Source organism: Macaca mulatta, chromosome 19, assembly GCF_049350105.2.
Source record: "Macaca mulatta isolate MMU2019108-1 chromosome 19, T2T-MMU8v2.0, whole genome shotgun sequence".
Lineage (NCBI taxonomy): Eukaryota > Metazoa > Chordata > Mammalia > Primates > Cercopithecidae > Macaca > Macaca mulatta.
The window spans coordinates 46,758,767-46,778,570 of record NC_133424.1 but is presented as its reverse complement, the minus strand read 5'-3'; the positions used below and the strand labels follow the sequence as shown (position 1 = coordinate 46,778,570).

Genomic DNA, 19,804 nt, shown 5'->3' with positions numbered 1-19,804 from the left:
GGGAGAGACTGACTGAGAGACATTGAGAAAGGCTGATGGAAACTGGCCCCTCCTAACTGGGTGATGAACCCCAGTGATACGAGACAGTGGGAGAACCTGTGGCCCCTGGGAATAGAGAAGCAGCCACATTTGCTGGGCAGAGGTGAGGCGGGGGGAGGCTCCCAGGTTCTGTATCACGAGCTGGGACTGGGGAGAGGGCTGTGGCACTCACGGATGACTTCTGACCTTGTGTTACCCTCTCCTCGCTTCCCACTGCTGCCCTGGCCCCTGGCCTGGGGGATGGGTGGGGTGAGCTGGCCCAGTCCCGCCCCTCATAGGTGCTCATACTCACAGGTGCCCCTCCAGGGCTGCGTAAACAGGATGGGCGCCTGGGTCAGCGGCTCCCTCCCTTGGCCTTCCCTCCCACTCGTTCCCTGGGGGTGGCTGGCGCGCCCGGCCGTCCTGCTCCGCACCCAGCTTTCTCAGCCGGGAGCAGCCCGAACGCTGAGACACCCTGCTGACCACTCAAAGGGCGACAGCCACCTCCCTCCCCAGCACTGAGGGTCCCCCCGGGGGCTCTCCCCAGAACGTCAGAAGCTGACACGCAGCCAGTCTCTCTCTCGGGCTGGAAGGTGTGGAGGAACAACAGGGCAGTCACCTGTAGGTGGCAATGCGGGAGGGGAGAGGGAGAGGAGAGGCTGAGGTGCTGAAACCAAAAAAGGTGGACGATGGGCTATGCCTGTCACTCTGGAGCCCCTGAGCCAGGCTGGCTGAGCCTGGGTGGGTCCTGTCCCCTGGGGCTTCCCTGTCCTTACTCCCCTGATGGGGTCCTGCCAGTAACTCCTCTTTTCTAAGTCTGCCCCCACCCCACCGCCTCCAGGAGCCACTGACAACCTGTCTCCTTGAATGCCCCTGCCCCCACCCAGCGCCCCGAATGCCTGGGGTTGGGAAATGGGAGCCCTTTTGCATCACCTCATCCGTTTCTCCCTCCCTCCCTGATTCAGTTCACTCTCTGTTTCGACAGACACTCTCAGACTCACAATTACCGCTCATTACCCTATCGGTAGCTGGGCCCTGAGTCACTGAGGGGAGGGACCTCAGGTTGCCCAGCCCTGTCACCTTCTCCCAGCCTAGTATAAGGAGTAGTGACAGGGAGGTGGACTCTGGGAAGGCCGGGAAGTTGAGGACAGGAGATAGAAGGCTGCAGACCCAGAGGGAGGGAGGACAGGGAGTCGGAAGGAGGAGGACAGAGGAAGGCACACAGACGCAGAGCAAGGGCGGCAAGAAGGAGACCCTGGTGGGAGGAAGACACTCTGGAGAGAGAGGGGGCTGGGCAGAGATGAAGTTCCAGGGGTCCCTGGCCTGCCTCCTGCTGGCCCTCTGCCTGGGCAGTGGGGAGGCTGGCCCCCTGCAGAGTGGAGGGGAAAGCGCTGGGACAAATACTGGGGAGGCCCTTGGCCAAGGGACCAGAGAAGCAGTCGGCACTGGAGTCAGGCAGGTTCCGGGCCTTGGCACAGCAGATGCTTTGGGCAACAGGGTCGGGGAAGCAGCCCATGCTTTGGGAAACCCTGGGCATGAGATTGGCAGACAGGTGGAGGATGTCATTCAACATGGAGCAGATGCTGTCCACGGCTCCTGGCAGGGGGCACCCGGTCACAACGGTGCTTGGGTGAGTGGCTGTGGGGCCAGGTGTGGAAATGGGAGGCTGTGGGCTTCTGGGTTGAGATTCTTGGGAAGTGGTTGAAAGGATGGATGGATCTCTTACTTGCAGCCTTCTGGGGCAGCTTTCTTCTATGTTCCGCCCCCCTCCTATGCCACCCTGGAGTCCCTCTGCCTGTCCCTCTCCCGGTCTCTCTACAATTTGCTCTGGCTCTTCTCTGTCAGGGTCAGAGATGGTCCCACTAAGTGCAGGTTTGTTATTCTTGCAGGAAACTTCTGGAGGCCATGGCACCTTTGGCTCCCAAGGTGGTCTTGGAGGCCAGGGCCAGGGCAATCCTGGAGGTCTGGGGACTCCATGGAACCAGGGATACCCTGGAAACTCAGCAGGCAGCTTTGGAACCAACCCTCAGGGAGCCCCCTGGGGTCAAGGAGGCAATGGAGGGCCACCAAACTTTGGGACCAACACTCAGGTAAAGTCACCCCGCAGACCTGCTACCTGCCACCTCCCTCCCTCCCTCCAAGCCCACACACTCCACGTGCCTCTCTGGTCCCTCTGGATCCTACACTCAGTCTCACCTTCTCTGCAGGGAGCTGTGGCCCAGCCTGGCTATGGTTCAGTGAGAAGCGGCAACCAGAATGAAGGGGTAAGAGGAAAGGGCTGCGAACGAACGAAGAAGCCACTGGGTGCAGGCTACCGAGAGCTGGGGAAAGAGAAAGAGGAAAGCAAGATGTGGGAGTGGAGGGATTGGGGTGAGAGGAAGAGATGGGGCTGGGCAAGGAGTCTCACGCCTGTAATCCGAGCACTTTGGGAGGCCGAGGCAAGTGGATCACCTGAGGTCAGGAGTTCAAGACCAGCCTGGCCAACATGGTGAAACCCTGTCTCCACTAAAAATACAAAAATCAGCTGGGCGTGGTGGTGTGCGCCTGTAATCCCAGCCACTTGGGAGGCTGAGGCAGGAGAATCACTTGAACCTGGGAGGTGGAGGTTGCAGTGAGCCAAGATCGCATTACTGCACTCCAGCCTGGGCAACAGAGTGAGACCCTGTCTCAAAAAAAAAAAAAAAAAAAAAAGGAGGAAGAGACGGGCTTGGGTCTGGGCCCGGGGAGGAGGCAGATGGGAAGGGGAGGTGGGAGAAACATGTTAAGAGAAAGGAAGCCAAGCCCTAAAGAACAGGAGAGGCCTGGCCTGTGTCCACGGCCGAGGCCGACATCTCCAAACTCACCGTCCCCTTCCCTCCGCAGTGCACTAACCCCCCACCATCTGGCTCAGGCGGAGGCTCAAGCAACTCTGGGGTGAGTGGAGAGGGGCAACCCGGGAGTTTTGCACCAGGAGGAAATGGAAAAGTTCTGCTCCCCTTAGACTGGGCACCATGGAATTTGGCCTGGGTGGAGAGGGAGAGAGGTGGGGCCTGTCTTGGTGCTCTGTCTTTAATCCTGGCCCTGCTCCCTTCCTGCCCCTCAGGGAGGCAGTGGCTCACAGTCGGGCAGCAGTGGCAGTGGCAGCAACAGTGACAACAACAGCGGCAGCAGCAGTGGCAACAGCGGTGGCAATGGTGGTGGCAGCAGTGGCAACAGCGGCAGCAGCAACAGCAACAATGGTGGCAGCAGCAACAACAATGGTGGCAGTAGAGGTGACAGCGGCAGTGAGTCCTCCTGGGTGAGTTTGGCACCTCTGTGGAAGACTGAGATGGGGTAAGGCCCTAGTGGTCCCTGCCGGGAGAGGGCTCCAAGTTTCTCTGAAAGCTGCCGCTGCCCCAGGATGGGCAGTCTCCCTGGCAGTCGTCACTCAGGGGTTCCCTCAGCCTCCTGTTCCCCACCCATGCTGTGCCCCTGACACGCGCACTATTATTTCTGCCAGAGCCACCCCACAGCTTCTGACTCTGTATCCCTATTTTCCACTCTGTGATGGTGGGGACGTTATCCCGCCTGTCTAAGCTCTTGCAGTCAAGTCCACTTGGCAAGTCTCAGGAGATCCTGGGGTGGTGGAGAAGAGGGGGGACATGGGAGAATATGACACTTGTCTGGGAAGCTTCCAGGAGAATGGGGGCAGGACTGTGATCCGGGAGACCTACGGACGCTGACAGAGCGACGGTGCAGACGACATTCACACACGGGGCCCCTGCATGAGTGTGAGGGCAGGAAGGGGCGTTGTGACCCCGCAGCTGCCACCCCAGGGCCCCGGGCCTCACTGACTCCAGAGCCGGCAGTCCCTCCAGCCTCCTGGCCAATGGCCTGTCCAACCCCTTGGCTGATGGCGTCTCCCATCCCGTGTCCTGGAGTCGAGCTGGAGAGGGAGCCACATCTGGCTTCCTCGGGGGTCTGGGAAAGGTGTCAGACAGGAGGAGGTGCGTGAACACAAGACGCCAAATAACCTGAGCTGCTCTCATGCCCCGCTCCCGGTACAATCCTCTTCTCCCCCATCTAGGGCAGTTCTGGGAATGGTGACCAAGGCAGCTCCGGCAGCTCCCAGGTGAGGGCTCTCGGGTCCCTTCCACTTGCTGCCCCCTGGTGGCAGGATCGCGGCTACTGCGCGGCCGGGCTCCAGGGGTTCCCACCCCTGGCCTGCGGTGGGCGGCAGCTTAGGTTCCCCAAATCATTGCATAGTTCCGAATACCCTCGGCCACACCTGGCTTTCTCCATGCTCAGAATAACTTTCTGCAGCGACCAACAGGCTAAAGACAGGGAAGGTGTGGAGGCTGGAAAGAGGACTGGAATCTGATTGGGGTTCCAACAAATCTGCAACACCGCTGGGAGCGACTGGGTCCCCTTTAGGTCCTTTAGGACAGCGTTTGAAATCTTGCTTTCCCCTGCAGGGATCCAGTACCGGCTCCTCCTCCGGCAACCACGGTGGGAGCGGCGGAGTAAACGGACATAAACCCGGGGTGAGTGACTGGCGTGAATCTCCCACCTACCGCGGGAAGAAAAAGGAGAGCAGCTGATGTCACTTGCAGGATCGAGGAGCCAAGGCTCCGCGGAGATGGGGCTGGATGGCCGCGGAGTGGAGCGGAAGAGGCTCGCCCCAGGGTTAAAATGCTCCCATTTGGGGGCTGGGACTGGTCTGGGAGGGGACTGAGAGAAAGCCTCCACTTTCTTCCCCCGGCAGTGTGAAAATCCAGGGAATGAAGCCCGCGGGACCGGGGGATCTGGAATTCAGGTGAGAGCCAAAGTCTCTTGGGGACTGCAGTTCCTGCCCGGGACTGCGCCCGCTCCTCCTAACTCAACTCCGCTCAGCCCCCTCCTGCCTTGTCTGCGGGGAACTATTTCAGCAGAAGAAACCAAAATGCACTCCTAAAAATGCTAACAATTTCCAAAGTACTAATTAATTGCAAATCTTGCTGTGATATACCTCACCTTATACCACAGATGGGGCTGGGAGAAATCCCAAGTAAACCGATCCTGGCACAATTGTCTTAAATGTCCTCTATCCAGCCAGGGAACAGACTGTGGTGAACTCTGGGGGATTCAGAGTGTTTTGGAAAGAACATTCCCCCCAGTTATGCTGGAAATGTGGGCTTTATGTCAGCAACCGTGGTGCTGAGAGTTAGTGTTACTGAGATCTTGTGAAAGTGCGGGTTGCTCTAACAGGGTTGAGTAAGGCTGAGCTCTGCGTTGCTAACAAGCTCCTGGGTGAGGCTGGTGGGAAAGGACTCACCTGGCCAGGAGTAAGGCCAGACCGGAAGTGCTGGGGCTGAGTAGAGACAGCTCTTTTTAGATCATCTATGAGGGACACTAACCTTTTATGGGAACAAACTGGATTTTAAAAAACTTTCTCCCCATTTGTAACCCTCTTTCTAGTTTTTTTTTTTTTTTTTTTTTTTCCTTTTTGAGATGGAGTCTCATTCTGTTGCCCAGGCTGGAGTACAGTGGTGCGATCTCGGCTCACTGGAACCTCCACCTCCGGGGTTCAAAAGATTCTCTTGCCTCAGCCTCCCGAGTAGCTGGGATTACAAGTGCCTGCCACCACCCCTGGCTATTTTTTTTTTTTTTTTTTTGTATTTTTAGTAGAGACAGGGCTTCACCATGTTGGCCAGGCTGGTCTCAAACTCCTGACCTCAGGTGATCTGTCCGCCTCGGCTTCTCAAAGTGCTGGGATTACAGGTATGAGCCACTGCACCCGGCCTTTTCTAGTTTTATAATATACCACAGTTTTAAGTATATAAGTAGTCAAAAAACAGCCATCTTTTCCTCTATGGTTTTTGCTCTTGGTGTACTGCTTTAAGGTTTTTATTTTCTTCTAGCACTATGCATAGTCCTGTAATTTCATTTTTTCAGTTTAACTGGGATGCATCTGGACTTTGTTTTCCCGTATGCTGTCTAGTCCCACCCCTCCATCTAACCAGACTTACCCTACACTTTGTATCCGAGCTGTGTGCTCCTTTATGAGGGGGAAAACTGGTTAAAAATAGAGAGGAGGAAACTGATGAGCTCGAACTAAAATTTTCCTCCAAAATACTTCACTGATATTCCCAGTCCCATGTATTCAAACACTTCAGCCTCTGACTTAAAATGCCTCTTATAAATACCTTAGTATTTTGGGGAGCTTCTGGGAATTCTGTCAGACAAGGACCACACTGCTTTATTTATGGTAGCTTTAGAGTATGTTACTATCTTCCTCTTATCTTCACTTACCATTTATCTTTTCCAGTGTTTCCTTACCTATTCTTAGACTTTTGTCCTTCCAAAAAAAAAAGTCAGTGTTTGAACCAGTTCCAAAAGACAGTGCCATTAGGATTGTTAGAGGAATCATATTAAATCAATACATTAATTTTTGGTGGTGGCCTCAGGATCTTAAACAGGGGTCTGTGTTTCTTTGTCTCACCCTGCAGGACTCCAGAGGAGAGAGAGTTTCCAGCAACACGAGGGTAAGAGGATGGCAGACCTGGGGGCAGAGACTGTACCAGTAGTAAGTGGGATAGAGGTAGGTTCTCCAGGAGCAATACTGGCAGACAGGTCTACGTGAGAGCTCTGGGAACGAGGAAGTACTTATGGGTCTGGAATTCACCACGTTTCACAGCAGATAAAGCAGGACTCCAGAGGAGCCCACCTCTCCCTTAAGAGGGGACCAGCCAGTCTACTCTACGCCGCCTCAGCCGCTACTGGCTCTCCAGCTAGCATCCCCTTTTCTTACTAATGCCAATCAGCCCAGACAGGGTCCTTCAGTTTGAATCAATTTAGTGCAACAGCCTGGCTCACTCCAGCTCCCAAGCCAGGGGAGAATTCAGATGCCTTGCTGGCAAAGCCCTCCCTGATGGATTTTGGGTGGCTTGCAGAAATGAACATAAACAGAGATGGCAATGTTATCTCTGGACATTGTAAGTGAGCAGCCACCCGACCCACAGGAGCTCGAAATAAGATCGAAGGGCAGATGGAGCTTCCCTGAGACAAGGACCTCTTTCTCGGGGCTCTGGGAAGTCCTCTGTCATGCTCATGTCTCAGTCCCCCGATTCAGGAACCCCTTGCTGACACCCTGCTTCTCTGCCCTCTCGTCCCCCTGCCTGCCTGCCTCCCCATCAACTCCTCTCCATTTTCTGTCTCCCTAGGAAGTAAGCAAAGAGGGCAATCACCACCTTGGAGGCTCTGGAGACAATGATCCGGTGAGCTTAGGGGCAGGCAGGGTTGGCTTTAGGAGAAGAGATGGTGAAGCATGCTAAGATCCTGGGAAAAGAAACAAAAATGTCAGTTTCTTCTTGCAAGCTGCTCTAAATCTGTGTCCAGTAACCATCAGGAGACCAAAACAGAGGTCTGGGATCCCCATCTCCCTTTTCGGTTCATTCCTTCCTTCCTTCCTTCCTTTTGATTTGGATCAGAGCCATGTTACTTTTGTAATGGGAAAAAACAGATAAAAGTAACAGAAGAATGGCCAAGGGGATTTCCATACTTAGGGAGGCAGTGTTGAGAAGGAGAAAGTCGGCCGGGCGCGGGGCTCAAGCCTGTAATCCCAGCACTTTGGGAGGCCGAGACGGGCGGATCATGAGGTCAGGAGATCGAGACCATCCTGGCTAACATGGTGAAACCCCGTCTCTACTAAAAAATACAAAAAACTAGCCAGGCGCGGTGGCGGGCGCCTGTAGTCCCAGCTACTTGGGAGGCTGAGGCAGGAGAATGGCGTAAACCCGGGAGGCGGAGCTTGCAGTGAGCTGACATCTGGCCACTGCACTCCAGCCTGGGCGACAGAGCAAGACTCCGTCTCAAAAAAAAAAAAAAAAAAAGAAGGAGAAAGTCACTGAGCTTTGAGGTAGAAGATGGGGTTTCAAAAGCCAGCTCTGACCAGGCATCAGCATAACTGTAATCCCAGTGCTCTGGGAGGCTGAGGTGCGGGGATCATTTGAGCCCAGGAGTTTGAGACCAGCCTGAGCAACATAGCAAGACGCTGTCTCTACTTTACAAAAATAAAATAATAGGCCGGGCACAGTGGCTCACACCTATAATCCCAGCACTTTGAGAGGCCGAGGCGGGTGGATCACCTGAGGTCAGGAGTTCGAAAACAGTCTGGCCAACATAGTGAAACCCCACCTCCACTAAAAATACGAAATTAGCCGGGCATGGTGGCGCATGCCTGTAATCCCAGCTACTTGGGAGGCTGAGGTGTGAGAATCGCTTGAACCTGGGAGGTGGAGGTTGCAGTGAGCCAAGATCGTGCCATTGCACTCTAGCCTGGGCAACAAGAGCAAAACTCCATCTCAAACAAACAAAAACAAAGAAAGGAAAATAAGTTTTTTTTTTTTTTGAGAAGGAGTCTCACCCTTGGCCCAGGCTGGAGTGCAGTGGCGCAATCTCGGCTCACTGCAAGCTCCGCCTCCCGGGTTCACGCCATTCTCCTGCTTCAGCCTCCCGAGTAGCTGGGACTACAGGCGCCTGCTACCACGCCCGGCAAATTTTTTTTTTTTTTTTTTGTGCTTTTGGTAGAGACGGGATTTCACCATGTTAGCCAGGGTGGTCTCGATCTCCTGACCTCGTGATCCGCCCATCTCGGCCTCCCAAAGTGCTGGGATTGCAGGCGTGAGCCACTGTGCCCAGCCTCAAAAAAATTTAAGATATATGTTAAAAACACCACCAGCTCTATCATGTCATCTGTGTATCTTCAGGCAGGTCAGCTAACCTCTTCTAGCCTGAGCTTCCTCCGGTAAAATGAGGACAGTGAAGCCTGACTCACGTAGCCTTCAGTTACCATACAGCTTTCTGTGTCACCACCAGACCAAGGTGTTGTGGAGTCCAGACTCTGGAGGCAGATGCCGCATAAGGCACGGTGCTTGGCGTGCCGTGGGACTGCGTGCCAACTAATCCCATTACTTGGGGTGTTTTGGGGACAGAAAAGGGTGAAGGCAAGAGTCTGAATATTGAGATTCAGGGGACTGAGTGGGGTTCCATGGGAGCAAGCCATTCTAAGAAGGCCTTCCTAGGTGAACTTTTAGGGGCTATGTAAGGAAGAGAAGGCGGCTTTACAGAGAGGAGGACAGGAAGCCTGGACCGAGGTGGGGATGAAGCAATCCGGGGCAGGTTGACAGGTGGCAGGCATGATAGGATGCATAAGCCTTGGACATCGGTCCCCCTTTTCCCCACCCAGGGGCAGGGGTCCAGCTGGGGCAGCAGAGGAGGTGACGCTGTTGGTGGAGTCAATACTGTGGTGAGTGGAGGCGACACTCCACCTTGGGCTGGGACCATGGTGTCACGCAATCCTCGCCTCCCCTCCTGCCACTCATATCTCTCGCCTCTGGCTCACAAAGTGGGTTCTTCGTCTCATCCCATTTCTCCTTGATTCCATAGAACTCTGAGACATCTCCTGGGATGTTTAACTTTGACACTTTCTGGAAGGTGAGTTCTGCAAGATGGCCCTGTTCACTTGCATTTGGAAAACCCCTGCCCTTGGCCCTACAGGCTGGGGTCCTCTTTCTAAACCAACAGTCAGCAGTGGCCCTTGACCTCTCTCGGCCAATTACCTTATGACTCAATTTGGCCATTCTTCTTTTTGTTTCCTCTGCAGAATTTTAAATCCAAGCTGGGTTTCATTAACTGGGATGCCATAAGCAAGGTAAGGGCTGGAAGGCCGTGTGATCCCAATCTCCGTCGGAGAGGGGTATAGGGAAGAAAGCTAAACCTCCGCTCGGTGAGCTGGGGAAACAGTGACCCTGGCTACTAAGGGAGCATTTAGGCCAGTGCTAAAAACAAAAACTAAACCCACTGGGGGTGGAGGAGGGAGGACAGAGGAGGCCTGAAAAGAGGGGCAGAATCCGGAGCAGTTGGGATTGGGGATGATTGGAGGGGATGGGCTTCTTTGCTGCTTCAACACATAGACCCGAGCAGGTCCCGAACCTCAGTTCCCCCTTTGAGATGGGGAAGGTTAAGGGGAGAGTAGGTTGACTCCTAGAGGGTACACAGAATGAGGAGGGAGGTGGAGCGAAGACGCCCCGAGAGGATGGACACCCAGAGAAAGGAACCAGCAGTGGCCGACAGCCTCAGGGGTGACAGGCATTAGTCTCTCCCACACAAACAAAAACACAGCTGGGGTGCAGAACCCCTCCCTCCTTCCTCCCTGCCCACACTTCCCTCCTGCAGGGGAACCCCTGGCCAGGCTGCTTTGATATCTGAGTAGCAGAGGCACCTCTAGAGGAGAGGGGGCTGGACTGGAAGGGAGGGGAGGAAGGACAGACAGACAACCCACACAGACACTGCCCCGGCAGAAGCTGCGACTGGTGATGAAAGGATGGGTTTCTGAGCCACTATTTTTTTTTTTTTTTTTTTTTGAGACGGAGTCTCACGCTGTTGCCCAGGCTGGAGTGCAGTGGCGCGATCTCGGCTCACTGCAAGCTCCGCCTCCCGGGTTCCCGCCATTCTCCTGCCTCAGCCTCCTGAGTAGCTGGGACTACAGGCGCCCGCCACCGCGCCCGGCTAATTTTTTGTATTTTTAGTAGAGACGGGGTTTCACTGTGGTCTCGATCTCCTGACCTTGTGATCCGCCCGCCTCGGCCTCCCAAAGTGCTGGGATTACAGGCTTGAGCCACCGCGCCCGGCCCACTATTTTTTTTTTTAAGAATATGAATTAGTTTAAACATGGAGAGACTTCACATAATGATTTGGATTTCGGGTTTCTTTCAAAAACTTTGGCAACACTGGATTCCATTTCCACGGGATGGGGTTAGGCGAGAGCTGAGAAACAGCTGCTGCTTGGCCCAGGTAGGATGTGTTGGGAATAGGTGGGAGGGTCACTCTCTAGTGGCCAGACTGTCCCTACCTGTCACAGTCATTTTAGCCACCCAACTGATCCCTGTGAGCAGTGGAGCTTCTGGCCTTTAATGTAAAAGAAAGAAGACTGGGCTCAGGAAAATCGAAGTCTGACGTTTTAGGAAGAAGGTTGAGGAGAGAGGAGAGTACAGATGTTCCCACCCAGCTACAGTGGATTCATGTTCTCTCTTTCTTTCTCTTTTATTTATTTATTTATTTATTTATTTATTTATTGTGAGACTGAGTCTCGCTTTGTCACCCAGGTTGGAGCGCAGTGGTTTGATCTCGGCTCACTGCAACCTCTGCCTCCCGGGTTCAAGCGATTCTCCTGCCTCAGCCTCTCTAGTAGCTGGGTTTACAGGTGCCCACCATCACGCCCGGGTAATTTTTGTAGTTTTAGTAGAGGTGGGGTTTCACTATGTTGGCCAGGCTGGTCTCGAACTCCTTACCTCCAGTGATCTGCCCGCCTTGGCCTCCCAAAGTGCTGGGATTACAGGCGTGAGCCACTGCATCCGGCCTCTCTGTTTCATAGAGAATGGTTTCTGGTAGAAACAAGACTCTTTCCCGGGTCACAGGGAACTTAGGGTCTGATGGGAGCCGGGGCACATACAGACACTTCCCAGAGAACCAGGACCGACACCGTGCCATTTTTGCCCATCTAGGGCGGCAGTCGAGGGAGTGATCGCAGTGAGTCAGGATTCATCTGGGCCAGCTCCTCAGGAGGCAGATCTCCTAGACAGCAGGCAGGGTAGAGGTGGGCAGGGCAGAGGGTGGAGCCCCGCTCTCCACAGTGGGGCGAGGGAGCTGAGGACTTCAGCCAGAGTGAGGAGGAAGCAGAGGGGAACGCAGTGTAATGTTTCTGACGAGGCAGGGGGTTCTCAAGCCCATGCCGGGGTATCTGGGTTTGTTTGGATAGCGGGGCAAAAAGGTCCCTGTAGATTTCTGGAGCAGGGGTTTTTTATACCCTTGTGTCGGCTCACGATGTCCCGGAATTCCTGTTCCTCAAGCTCTCTCTTTAGAACCTATTTCTGGCCAGACGCGGTGGCTCATGCCTATAATCCTAGCACTTTGGGAGGCCAAGGCTGGTGGATCACTTGAAGTCAGGAGTCTGAAACCAGCCTGGCCAATGTGGCCCATCTCTACTAAAAATACAAAAATTAGCCAGGTGTGGTGGTGTGCGCCTGTAGTCCCAGCTACTTGGGAGGCCGAGGCAGGAGAATCGCTTGAACCCAGGAGGCGGAGGTTGCAGTGAGCTGAGATCGTGCCACTGCACTCCAGCCTGGGCAACAGAGTGAGACCCTGTCTCAAAAAAAAAAAAAAAAAAAAAAAAAAAGAACCTATTTCTTTGCCCAGGACCAGAGGAGCTCTCGCATCCCGTGACCTCCAGACAAGGAGCCACCAGATGGATGGGAGCCCCCTACTCCCTTCTTAAAACACCACTCTCTCTCATCACTAATCTCAGCCCTTGCCCTTGAAATAAACCTTAGCTGCCCTAAACTCCTGGTCTCTGCTCCTTTCTTACGTCTCCGCTGTTGTCCGGGGTGGTGTGGAAAGGGTGACTGCAGCCCACAGCTTTGGGAAATGGGATGGAGGAGGCCCAGCAGGTGGAAAGGGGATGCTCTCAGGCAGGTCCTAGTCTTGAGGTTTTGCTAGAATTAGGTTCTGCTGGAGGCTGGCAGACTTGGGATAGAGAACATTGTATGCTCTGGGACAGGGAGAGTTGGTTAGTGCCTCTCTCTCTCCCTGTGTTTCCAAACATGGTTTTCTGGTGTCCCTAAAGACTCCCAGCTCCTCCCGTTCCAAACCTTAGTCACAATGACATTCTGAAGGCTGAGAAAGGGCAGTAGCAGGAGGAGGGGTGGGTGAGCGTGCCCAGGCTCTCTGCTAACCTGCTCACCACCTTTCATCCACAGAACAAAGTCCCACCCCCCAGCACCCGAGCCCTCCTCTACTTCAGCCGACTCTGGGAGGTAGAAGAATTCTTGCTGTTTGAAGAATGGAGGCCTGGCCCTCCCGACTCCCCAAGCCTCCCTCAAGGCAGCCACCCTCTGCTCCCACCACCTGTCTCCAAACTCCCCCTCTTTTCATTTTTGAGATAGCTCATCCAAATCTTATCGCCCAAATCTTATCACCAATACCATCTCAAGTCCTGCCACCCTCAATCTCCCACGTGCTTACCTTCCTCCAACCCCAAACCACACCCAAAAGCTCCTTCCTAGCTGGAGACTACCCCAATTTGCTGCACAGACCACCCCCTGGGTTCTGCCTCCCCGGCCCACTCCGCCCTCCTTCTCCCCGCAGGATTTCAAACACAACACTCCTTTCCTCAACTGGAAAGCAATTATTGAGGTAAGCGGGGCAGGACTTCTCAGCTCTGGGACACGGGGTTTGGGGCCCTGGGCGAGCCGCTGACCCAGGTGTCTGTCCCAGTTTCTTCCCCTCCCTTCCCACTTTCTCAGGCTTTGTGCAATCCCAAGTGGGGGCGGGGTGAGAGGGAGAAGCTGTGAGTCACTGAAGAGCAGGGTGGGAGGACCTCCTAGGATAAAAGCCAAGGCCAAGCGCTGGGGCTTCCACAAGCACATGAACATGAAGCTGGCCGCTGCCTCTGCTCTGCTCCTGCTCCTGCTGGGCCTGGCCTGGACCCAGGGGAGCCACAGCTGGGTGGGTACCGCAGCGTGCGCAGGTGCGGGGAGACCACGTCGTGGGGAAGAAGGGGCCTAGGCTGGGGCATGGGGAGGACAGCTGAGGGGGAATGGGAAGGCGTTATGCAGGGGTCAGGTCCCTGTCTAGTGGAGGCAGCTGCTGAGGGTCTGAAGACCTGGGTCAGGGAGGATGGGCCGGACCTCTGGACCGTGCCAAAGACCACACTCCAACTGTGCATGGCCAGTAGCCTTTGAGAAACAGGACCCGTGGGCACTGAGGTAAGGGCTGCCTGCTCCCGCATCTACATGTGCCAAGTACATGAGGCTGGACAGGTGGGGCCCTGCGAAGGGGGAGGTCGACTTCAGCTGAGTGCGGTCATACATGTGTGTGTGAACAGGGTGGCAGGTCGTCTGATGTTTCACGAAGAACCAGGATGCTGATCTCTAATTGTAACTAATTTAATTTTTAAGTGGACCAAGCAAAAAATATCTGGAGGCCCATGGTCAACCAGTTTGTGACCTCAGGGTTAGGGCTTGCAGTGGGGTTTAGGTTCAAGGTCAGGTATGGATAAGGCAGAGTTAATGCTGGAGTCAGGACTTCACTGTCACTGTGTGTGTGTGTGTGTGTGTGGCGGGGCGGAGGGTCCAAGTGGAGAAGCTGTGATGGCTTTTCAACGCTTAGTTTCTCCTCCTGTGCTGGGGCTGGGGGTGTCCGGCGCATCTGCAGTGCCTTAAGTTGCTTTATCTGTTTTCTTGTATTTCTTTTTTTTGCTTCCTGCAGCCCAGAGCTAACCTAAGCATGCAGCTTCTGCAGATAACAGCCCCTCCTTCAAGCACCCTGTGGGGCATGGCATCGGTGTGCAGGGACTAAGGGCCTACGGGCATAGCAGCAGGACTTGGTACAGGCAGAAGGCGAGCTGGGCTGCGGTGCCTGGGTCTGCCCCAGAGGAGCCTGCGTGGCTGCAACTCACTTGTTCTAGCTCAGTCTCAGGCTGGAGCTGTCAACTCTCCCAGGGCATGGGTGGGGAAGGAGTTGCCAAACCTGGTTCTCTCCCTGGCTCCCAATGCTGAGTGTGGAAATCTGTCGTCTATCTATCTGGGCCAACAGCTTCTCCAGGCTCACTGCCTTCTCTATAGGTAGCACGTGGAAAGGGTGGGGTGAGGGAGAAACTGGGGCTCCGGAAGCCCGGCAAGGCCCGCACGACTGCAGAGGCAAAAACTGTGGCCCCTTTTTCCTTTCAGGGTGCGGACACGTCATCACTGCAGAAACGTGCAGGCGGCGCCGATCAGGTGAGTCTCTGTCCTCAGGTTCCCCTGCAGGGCCCTTGGTCCCCCTTGGCCTTGCTCCCAGGTCTGGGCAATCTGAAATTCTCTTTGCCCCCACCCCCCACCCCATTCAATGGCATTCTCAGCCGGGTGCAGGCTGGTAGGAGGTGGCAGCTGTAACTTCCAAGGTGAGACATCTACCACGGACCCACTGGGTTAGGTCCTGGAGCTTCTTTTCTTGGTCTCCTACCCTCATCTCCCAAGTAACACTTGAAGAGTTGGGAGAGGACTCGAGGGCAGGGTGAGGAGGAGGAGAAGGTGGTGGCCATTTGGGCTAGGACAGTAAAGGCAGGTGAGGGTGTGGGCCCTAGCTGGCTGGAGGAGATTCTATAAAAGAAAACACATGACACGAGGGGAGAAGGCAGGCGTTTTAAGAAAGGTTCGGTCCAGGCAGGAAGGTGGAATGTTTATTCCAGAGCAAAATGGCCTTCTTCCGTCTGTTCTAACCCCCACACCCACTTCTTCCACAGAACTACAACTATAACCAGCATGCGTATCCCACTGCCTATGGTGGGCAGTACTCAGTCAAGACCCCTGCAAAGGTGAGACCTGCAACCGCCCCGTCTTCCCACTGGGGGCTCTGCATGGGGGATGGGGAGAGAGGCTTTCACTGCCGGGTCCTCTCGGTTGGTTGCCTTGCCTGAGGCTGGATCCCGCTCTCTTTGAGTCCAGGCCTCCCCACCCTTTTGCAAGGGAGACTCGGGTTCCCTGAGACAGTTTGGAAGTGAAAGGCAGGAGGGTTCAATGCTCCTCACACCCACCCAGTCAGAAAAGGTTAAAAAGGAGCAGCAGCAACAGAGAAAACTGAGAACCAACACCCTCTCCAAGAAGAATATAGGGTCTAAAAACTCATGACACCGGCCGGGCGCAGTGCCTCACAACTGTAATCCCAGCACTTTGCGAGGCCCAGGCGGGCGGATCACGAGGTCAGGAGTTCAAGACCACCTGGCCGACATGGTGAAACCCCATCTCTACTAAAAACACAAAAATTAGCCGGGCATGGTGGCGGGCGCCTGTCGTCCCAGCTATTTGGGAGGCTGAGGCAGGAGAATTGCTTGAATCCAGGAGGTGGAGGTTGCAGTGAGCTGAGATTGCGCCACTGCACTGCAGCCTGAGCAACAGAGCAAGATTCCGTCTAGAAAAAAAAATAACGACACCTGCAAAACACACGAGCAGCTCTTCCTCACAGGTTCCCTCTCTGTGGACGTTTTTTGGGGAAGATGGAATGGAGAGTGAGGAAAACAGACTCGCGCTTAGGGGCCAGCCAGGGAGTGGATGGTTGGTGGAAAAATGGATGCTTTATTCCACAAAGGAAATGAAAGGAAAAAATACGTGAAAATATGGTTTCATTCTGTTGCAATGAAGGCAATCTCGTAACATCAGTAAATGAATATGCTAAGTGCAAATTCGGCTGACAAAGCGACAGCAGGCTGGGTATTTCCATCTCTCACGACAATAAAGTCCTCGCCTTGGGGAGTGGACTTTCCACTGAGAGAAACCACAGGCCGGTGAGAGGAGGGACGTGCAGCTTCTACTGCCTGTGGCTTCCACTCTGCCGGGTTATCTGTGGCCAATGTCGACCCACCTGGCAGGCCGAAGGGAGGCCTATCCTCTTTTGACCCCCTTGGCCAGTACGTGCCCAGGAATCATGTTCAATATCATCTTGGATCAAGTACACTTAGGATAATAAATGTGCTGTGAAACCAACTCCACAGTCTGAATGTCCACAGTCAGACTGGAGAACCTTGGTGATAGCCCCGGTGTGAGCCTGCCCTTGCCGCTGGGCCCTTCGTGAGCCCGGAGGCCATGGCAGGGTACAGGGAGGCCATGAGCCCCACATCACTTTCCTTTGATTTTTTCGCAGGGGGGAGTCTCGCCTTCTTCCTCGGTGAGTATGGGGGCCTGATCTTCATCTGGCTGGAGAGAGAAGGGGCCTGAGGCCAGAGGGTGTGGAAGGGACCCTGTGGTGACCACTCAGATTTCTCTTTTTCTGGCAGGCTTCCCGGGTGCAACCTGGCCTGCTGCAGTGGGTGAAGTTTTGGTAGGTGAGTGTCAGAGTGGGCCGCACCAGGCCACATCCTGGGAGCGGATGCATAGTCACCCCAGGGCAGGGCCAGGATCTTGGTATATCCTCAGATCTCAGTGGGCAGCGACATGAAGTCAGGTATGCTCTGCGTGGATGCTCTAAAGGTGTTAAGGCAGAGGGGAGCTCATGGTGGGGTGTGGAGAAAGACCCATAATAAAATGATCTAGGGCCGGGTGCGGTGACTTATGCCTGTAACCTCTGTGCTTTGTGAGGCTGGGGTGGGAGGATCACTTGAGGCTGGAAGTTTGAGTCCAGACTGGGCAATATAGCAAGACCCCACCTCTAGAAAAGCAAAACAAACCAAAACAAACCATTCCAGCCTGGGAAACATGGCAAAACCCCGTCTCTATTAAAAATACAAAAAATTAGACAGGTGAGATGGTGCATGACTGTAATCCCAGCTACTCTGGAGGCTGAGGTGGGAGAATCACCTGAGCTTGGGAGCTTGAGGCTGCAGTGAACTGCAATCACGCCACTGCACTCCAGCCTGGGCAATCAGAACGAACAAACAAACAAATGAAATGAAACAAACAAACAAACAAACAGAAAGATTAGCCGGGCATGGTGGCACCTGCCTGTAGTCCCAGCTACTTGAAGGCTGAGGCAGAACGATCGCTTGAGCCCAGGAGTTGAAAACTGCAGTGAGCTATGATCACACCACTGCACTCTAGTCTGGGCAACAGAGGGAGACCCTGTCTCTAAAAAAAGAACGAAAGAAAGAGAGAGAGAGAGAGAGAGAAAGAAAGAAACAAAGAAAGAGATAAAGGAAGAAAGAAAATGACCTAGGACCATCAGAAAGCACCCTAAGGTGGGACCACACAGGCACAGCTCTGAGAAGAGAAGATGGTGTTCTAGATGGAGCACAGGGACCGGGATAGAGATGTTGCAGGGGAACTGTAGAGAAAAGAGCCTCCTGGTGGAAAGGTTCAGAGGCAGGACGCAGCGAGGCTGCAGCGGCGAGAGGTGATAGCTTAGCTCGGCAGAACCACAAACTTTGTTTTAGGTGAAGCAAAAGTGAGGGGCACCACAGGTGAACAGGTTGGACAGCAAAAGAATGGTGGGCGCCCAGACGCTGGGTGAAAAGAAGCCCCATTTCCGTAGGCTTAGGAATGGCCACATGCTACCATTTGATTTTCTTTCTTCTAGGCAATTTCTTCCAACCACCACCGAGGCCCCGAGAAACACTGGTAGTCAGGGAGCTCCTCCCCTTGGCTCCCAGCCTGTACCAGCCCTGGCCCGGCTGCTGCACCTCTGTTTCCTAGGCTGGGGACCCAGCTTGTGTCTCCTTATTTCCTCCCACTGCACTGTGGGGCCTCAGTGACCACCAGCCTCATCGGATACACCAGCATCTTTCTCTACCCGCTCCCTTTTGTGACCTGAAGTCACTGTGACAGTTCTCCGGGAAGGAGGAGCTTCCTACTTTTGAGTCTCTCTGTGGAAATAAAACATGAGTCTTGTTTCCCTACGACTTTCTCAAATTTTATTCTTTAATGCTATGTTGATGGCCTGGCTCAGGGAGGATGGAAGAGTGATTTAGGGGCAGCTAATCTGCCTGAAACTGGTATAAGGCACAGAGGCCGAGAGAGATGAGACCTGGGTTTTATTTCTGACAAGCAGCCTGCATCGTGCATCAGTTTCCTCATCTGTTAAAAAAAAAAAAAAAAATCATTAACCAACCTATATCTGAATACCATTCTTTTCTTTTTCTTTTTTTTTTTTTTGAGACGGAGTCTCGCTCTGTCGCCCAGGCTGGAGTGCAGTGGTGCGATCTTGGTTCACTGCAAGCTCCGCCTCCCGGTTCACGCCCGTTCTCCTGCCTCAGCCTCCCGAGCAGCTGGGACTACAGGCGCCCGCCACCGCGCCCGGCTAATTTTTTGTATTTTTAGTAGAGACAGGGTTTCACTATGGTCTCAATCTCCTGACCTCCTGATCCGCCCGCCTCGGCCTCCCAAAGTGCTGGGATTACAGGCGTGAGCCACCGCGCCCAGCCGCCATTCTTTTTTTTTTTTTTTTTTTTTTAAGAGTGAGTCTCACTCTGTAGCCCAGGCTGGAGTGCAGTGGCACGATCTTGGCTCACTGCCACCTCCACCTCCTGGGTTCATGCAATTCTCCTGCTTCAGCCTCCTGGGTAGCTAGGATTACACGCATGCGCCACCACACCTGGCTAATTTTTGTATCTTTAGTACAGACCGGGTTTCACCATGTTGGCCAGGGTGTTCTCGAACTCCTGACCTCAGGTGATCCACCCGCCTCGGCCTCCCAAAGTTGCTGGGATTACAGGCGTAAGTCCCCATACCCGGCTTGAATACTGTTCTTTTTGCACTTGAAGCAGCCACAGGTGTTTTGGTGGCCTGAAAAAGCGACAATGGAACTATTCAAGTCAGGAGGCAGGGGGAAAGAGGTTGTTCAAAGTGGGAGGTCAGTCCCAGAAGGTCAGGGAGAGGGCAGGAAACAGGAGCCAGGTGCTGGTAGAGACTGTGCTTCACCACCTGGACAGGCTGCCGTGGGGATGGGGGTGTGGCTGGGGAGACGCGCTTAGGAAGTTGGGGGCACTGGATTAACCCAGGGCCTTATCATAGGCACTGCCCTGTGTTTCCAGGATACAGAGGGAGGGAGGAGAACACTTCCACCCCATCACTGTATCAATGAAACAGGAGAGGCTGCGGCGCAGGCTGAGCCAGGCGTATTCCACGCTGAGGAGCCCTTGGGATGGGGCTGGGGGTCTGCAGTTGGAGCCCCTAAGCCCCACCAAGCTGGTCCAACACGTCCGGATTAAGGATCCCCCACCCCTTTGTCCCCCTGGCATCCCTGCAGGGGACAGGAAGTAAAAGGTGGACAGGAGGCGCCCTGCCAGCCTAAGTGACTCCCTCCCAGGTTTGAGTTCCCTGAGGGC

The 19,804-nt window shown here is 54.4% G+C and overlaps 1 protein-coding gene across 18 annotated transcripts; it reads left to right on the top strand.

Moving 5' to 3' along the window:
- The first annotated feature begins 1,104 nt into the window (after positions 1 to 1,104).
- Positions 1,105 to 18,376, top strand: DMKN (dermokine). Of its 18 annotated transcripts, XM_077982185.1 has the most exons (20): positions 1,106 to 1,648; positions 1,908 to 2,108; positions 2,226 to 2,282; positions 2,881 to 2,931; positions 3,101 to 3,295; positions 4,064 to 4,108; positions 4,452 to 4,520; positions 4,742 to 4,792; positions 6,465 to 6,500; positions 7,179 to 7,232; positions 9,203 to 9,262; positions 9,403 to 9,450; positions 9,620 to 9,667; positions 12,771 to 12,827; positions 13,159 to 13,206; positions 14,742 to 14,789; positions 15,296 to 15,367; positions 16,690 to 16,713; positions 16,823 to 16,870; positions 18,058 to 18,376. In XM_077982185.1, exons 1-19 carry the CDS (start codon positions 1,319 to 1,321, stop codon positions 16,868 to 16,870), a joined length of 1,542 nt encoding a protein of 513 aa, XP_077838311.1. In that variant the 5' UTR covers positions 1,106 to 1,318; the 3' UTR covers positions 18,058 to 18,376. The 18 variants fall into 18 exon arrangements, with proteins under 18 accessions (XP_077838320.1, XP_077838311.1, XP_028694802.2 ...); XM_028838969.2 differs by lacking the exon at positions 4,064 to 4,108; XM_077982189.1 differs by lacking the exon at positions 9,203 to 9,262.
- The last annotated feature ends 1,428 nt before the right edge of the window (positions 18,377 to 19,804 follow it).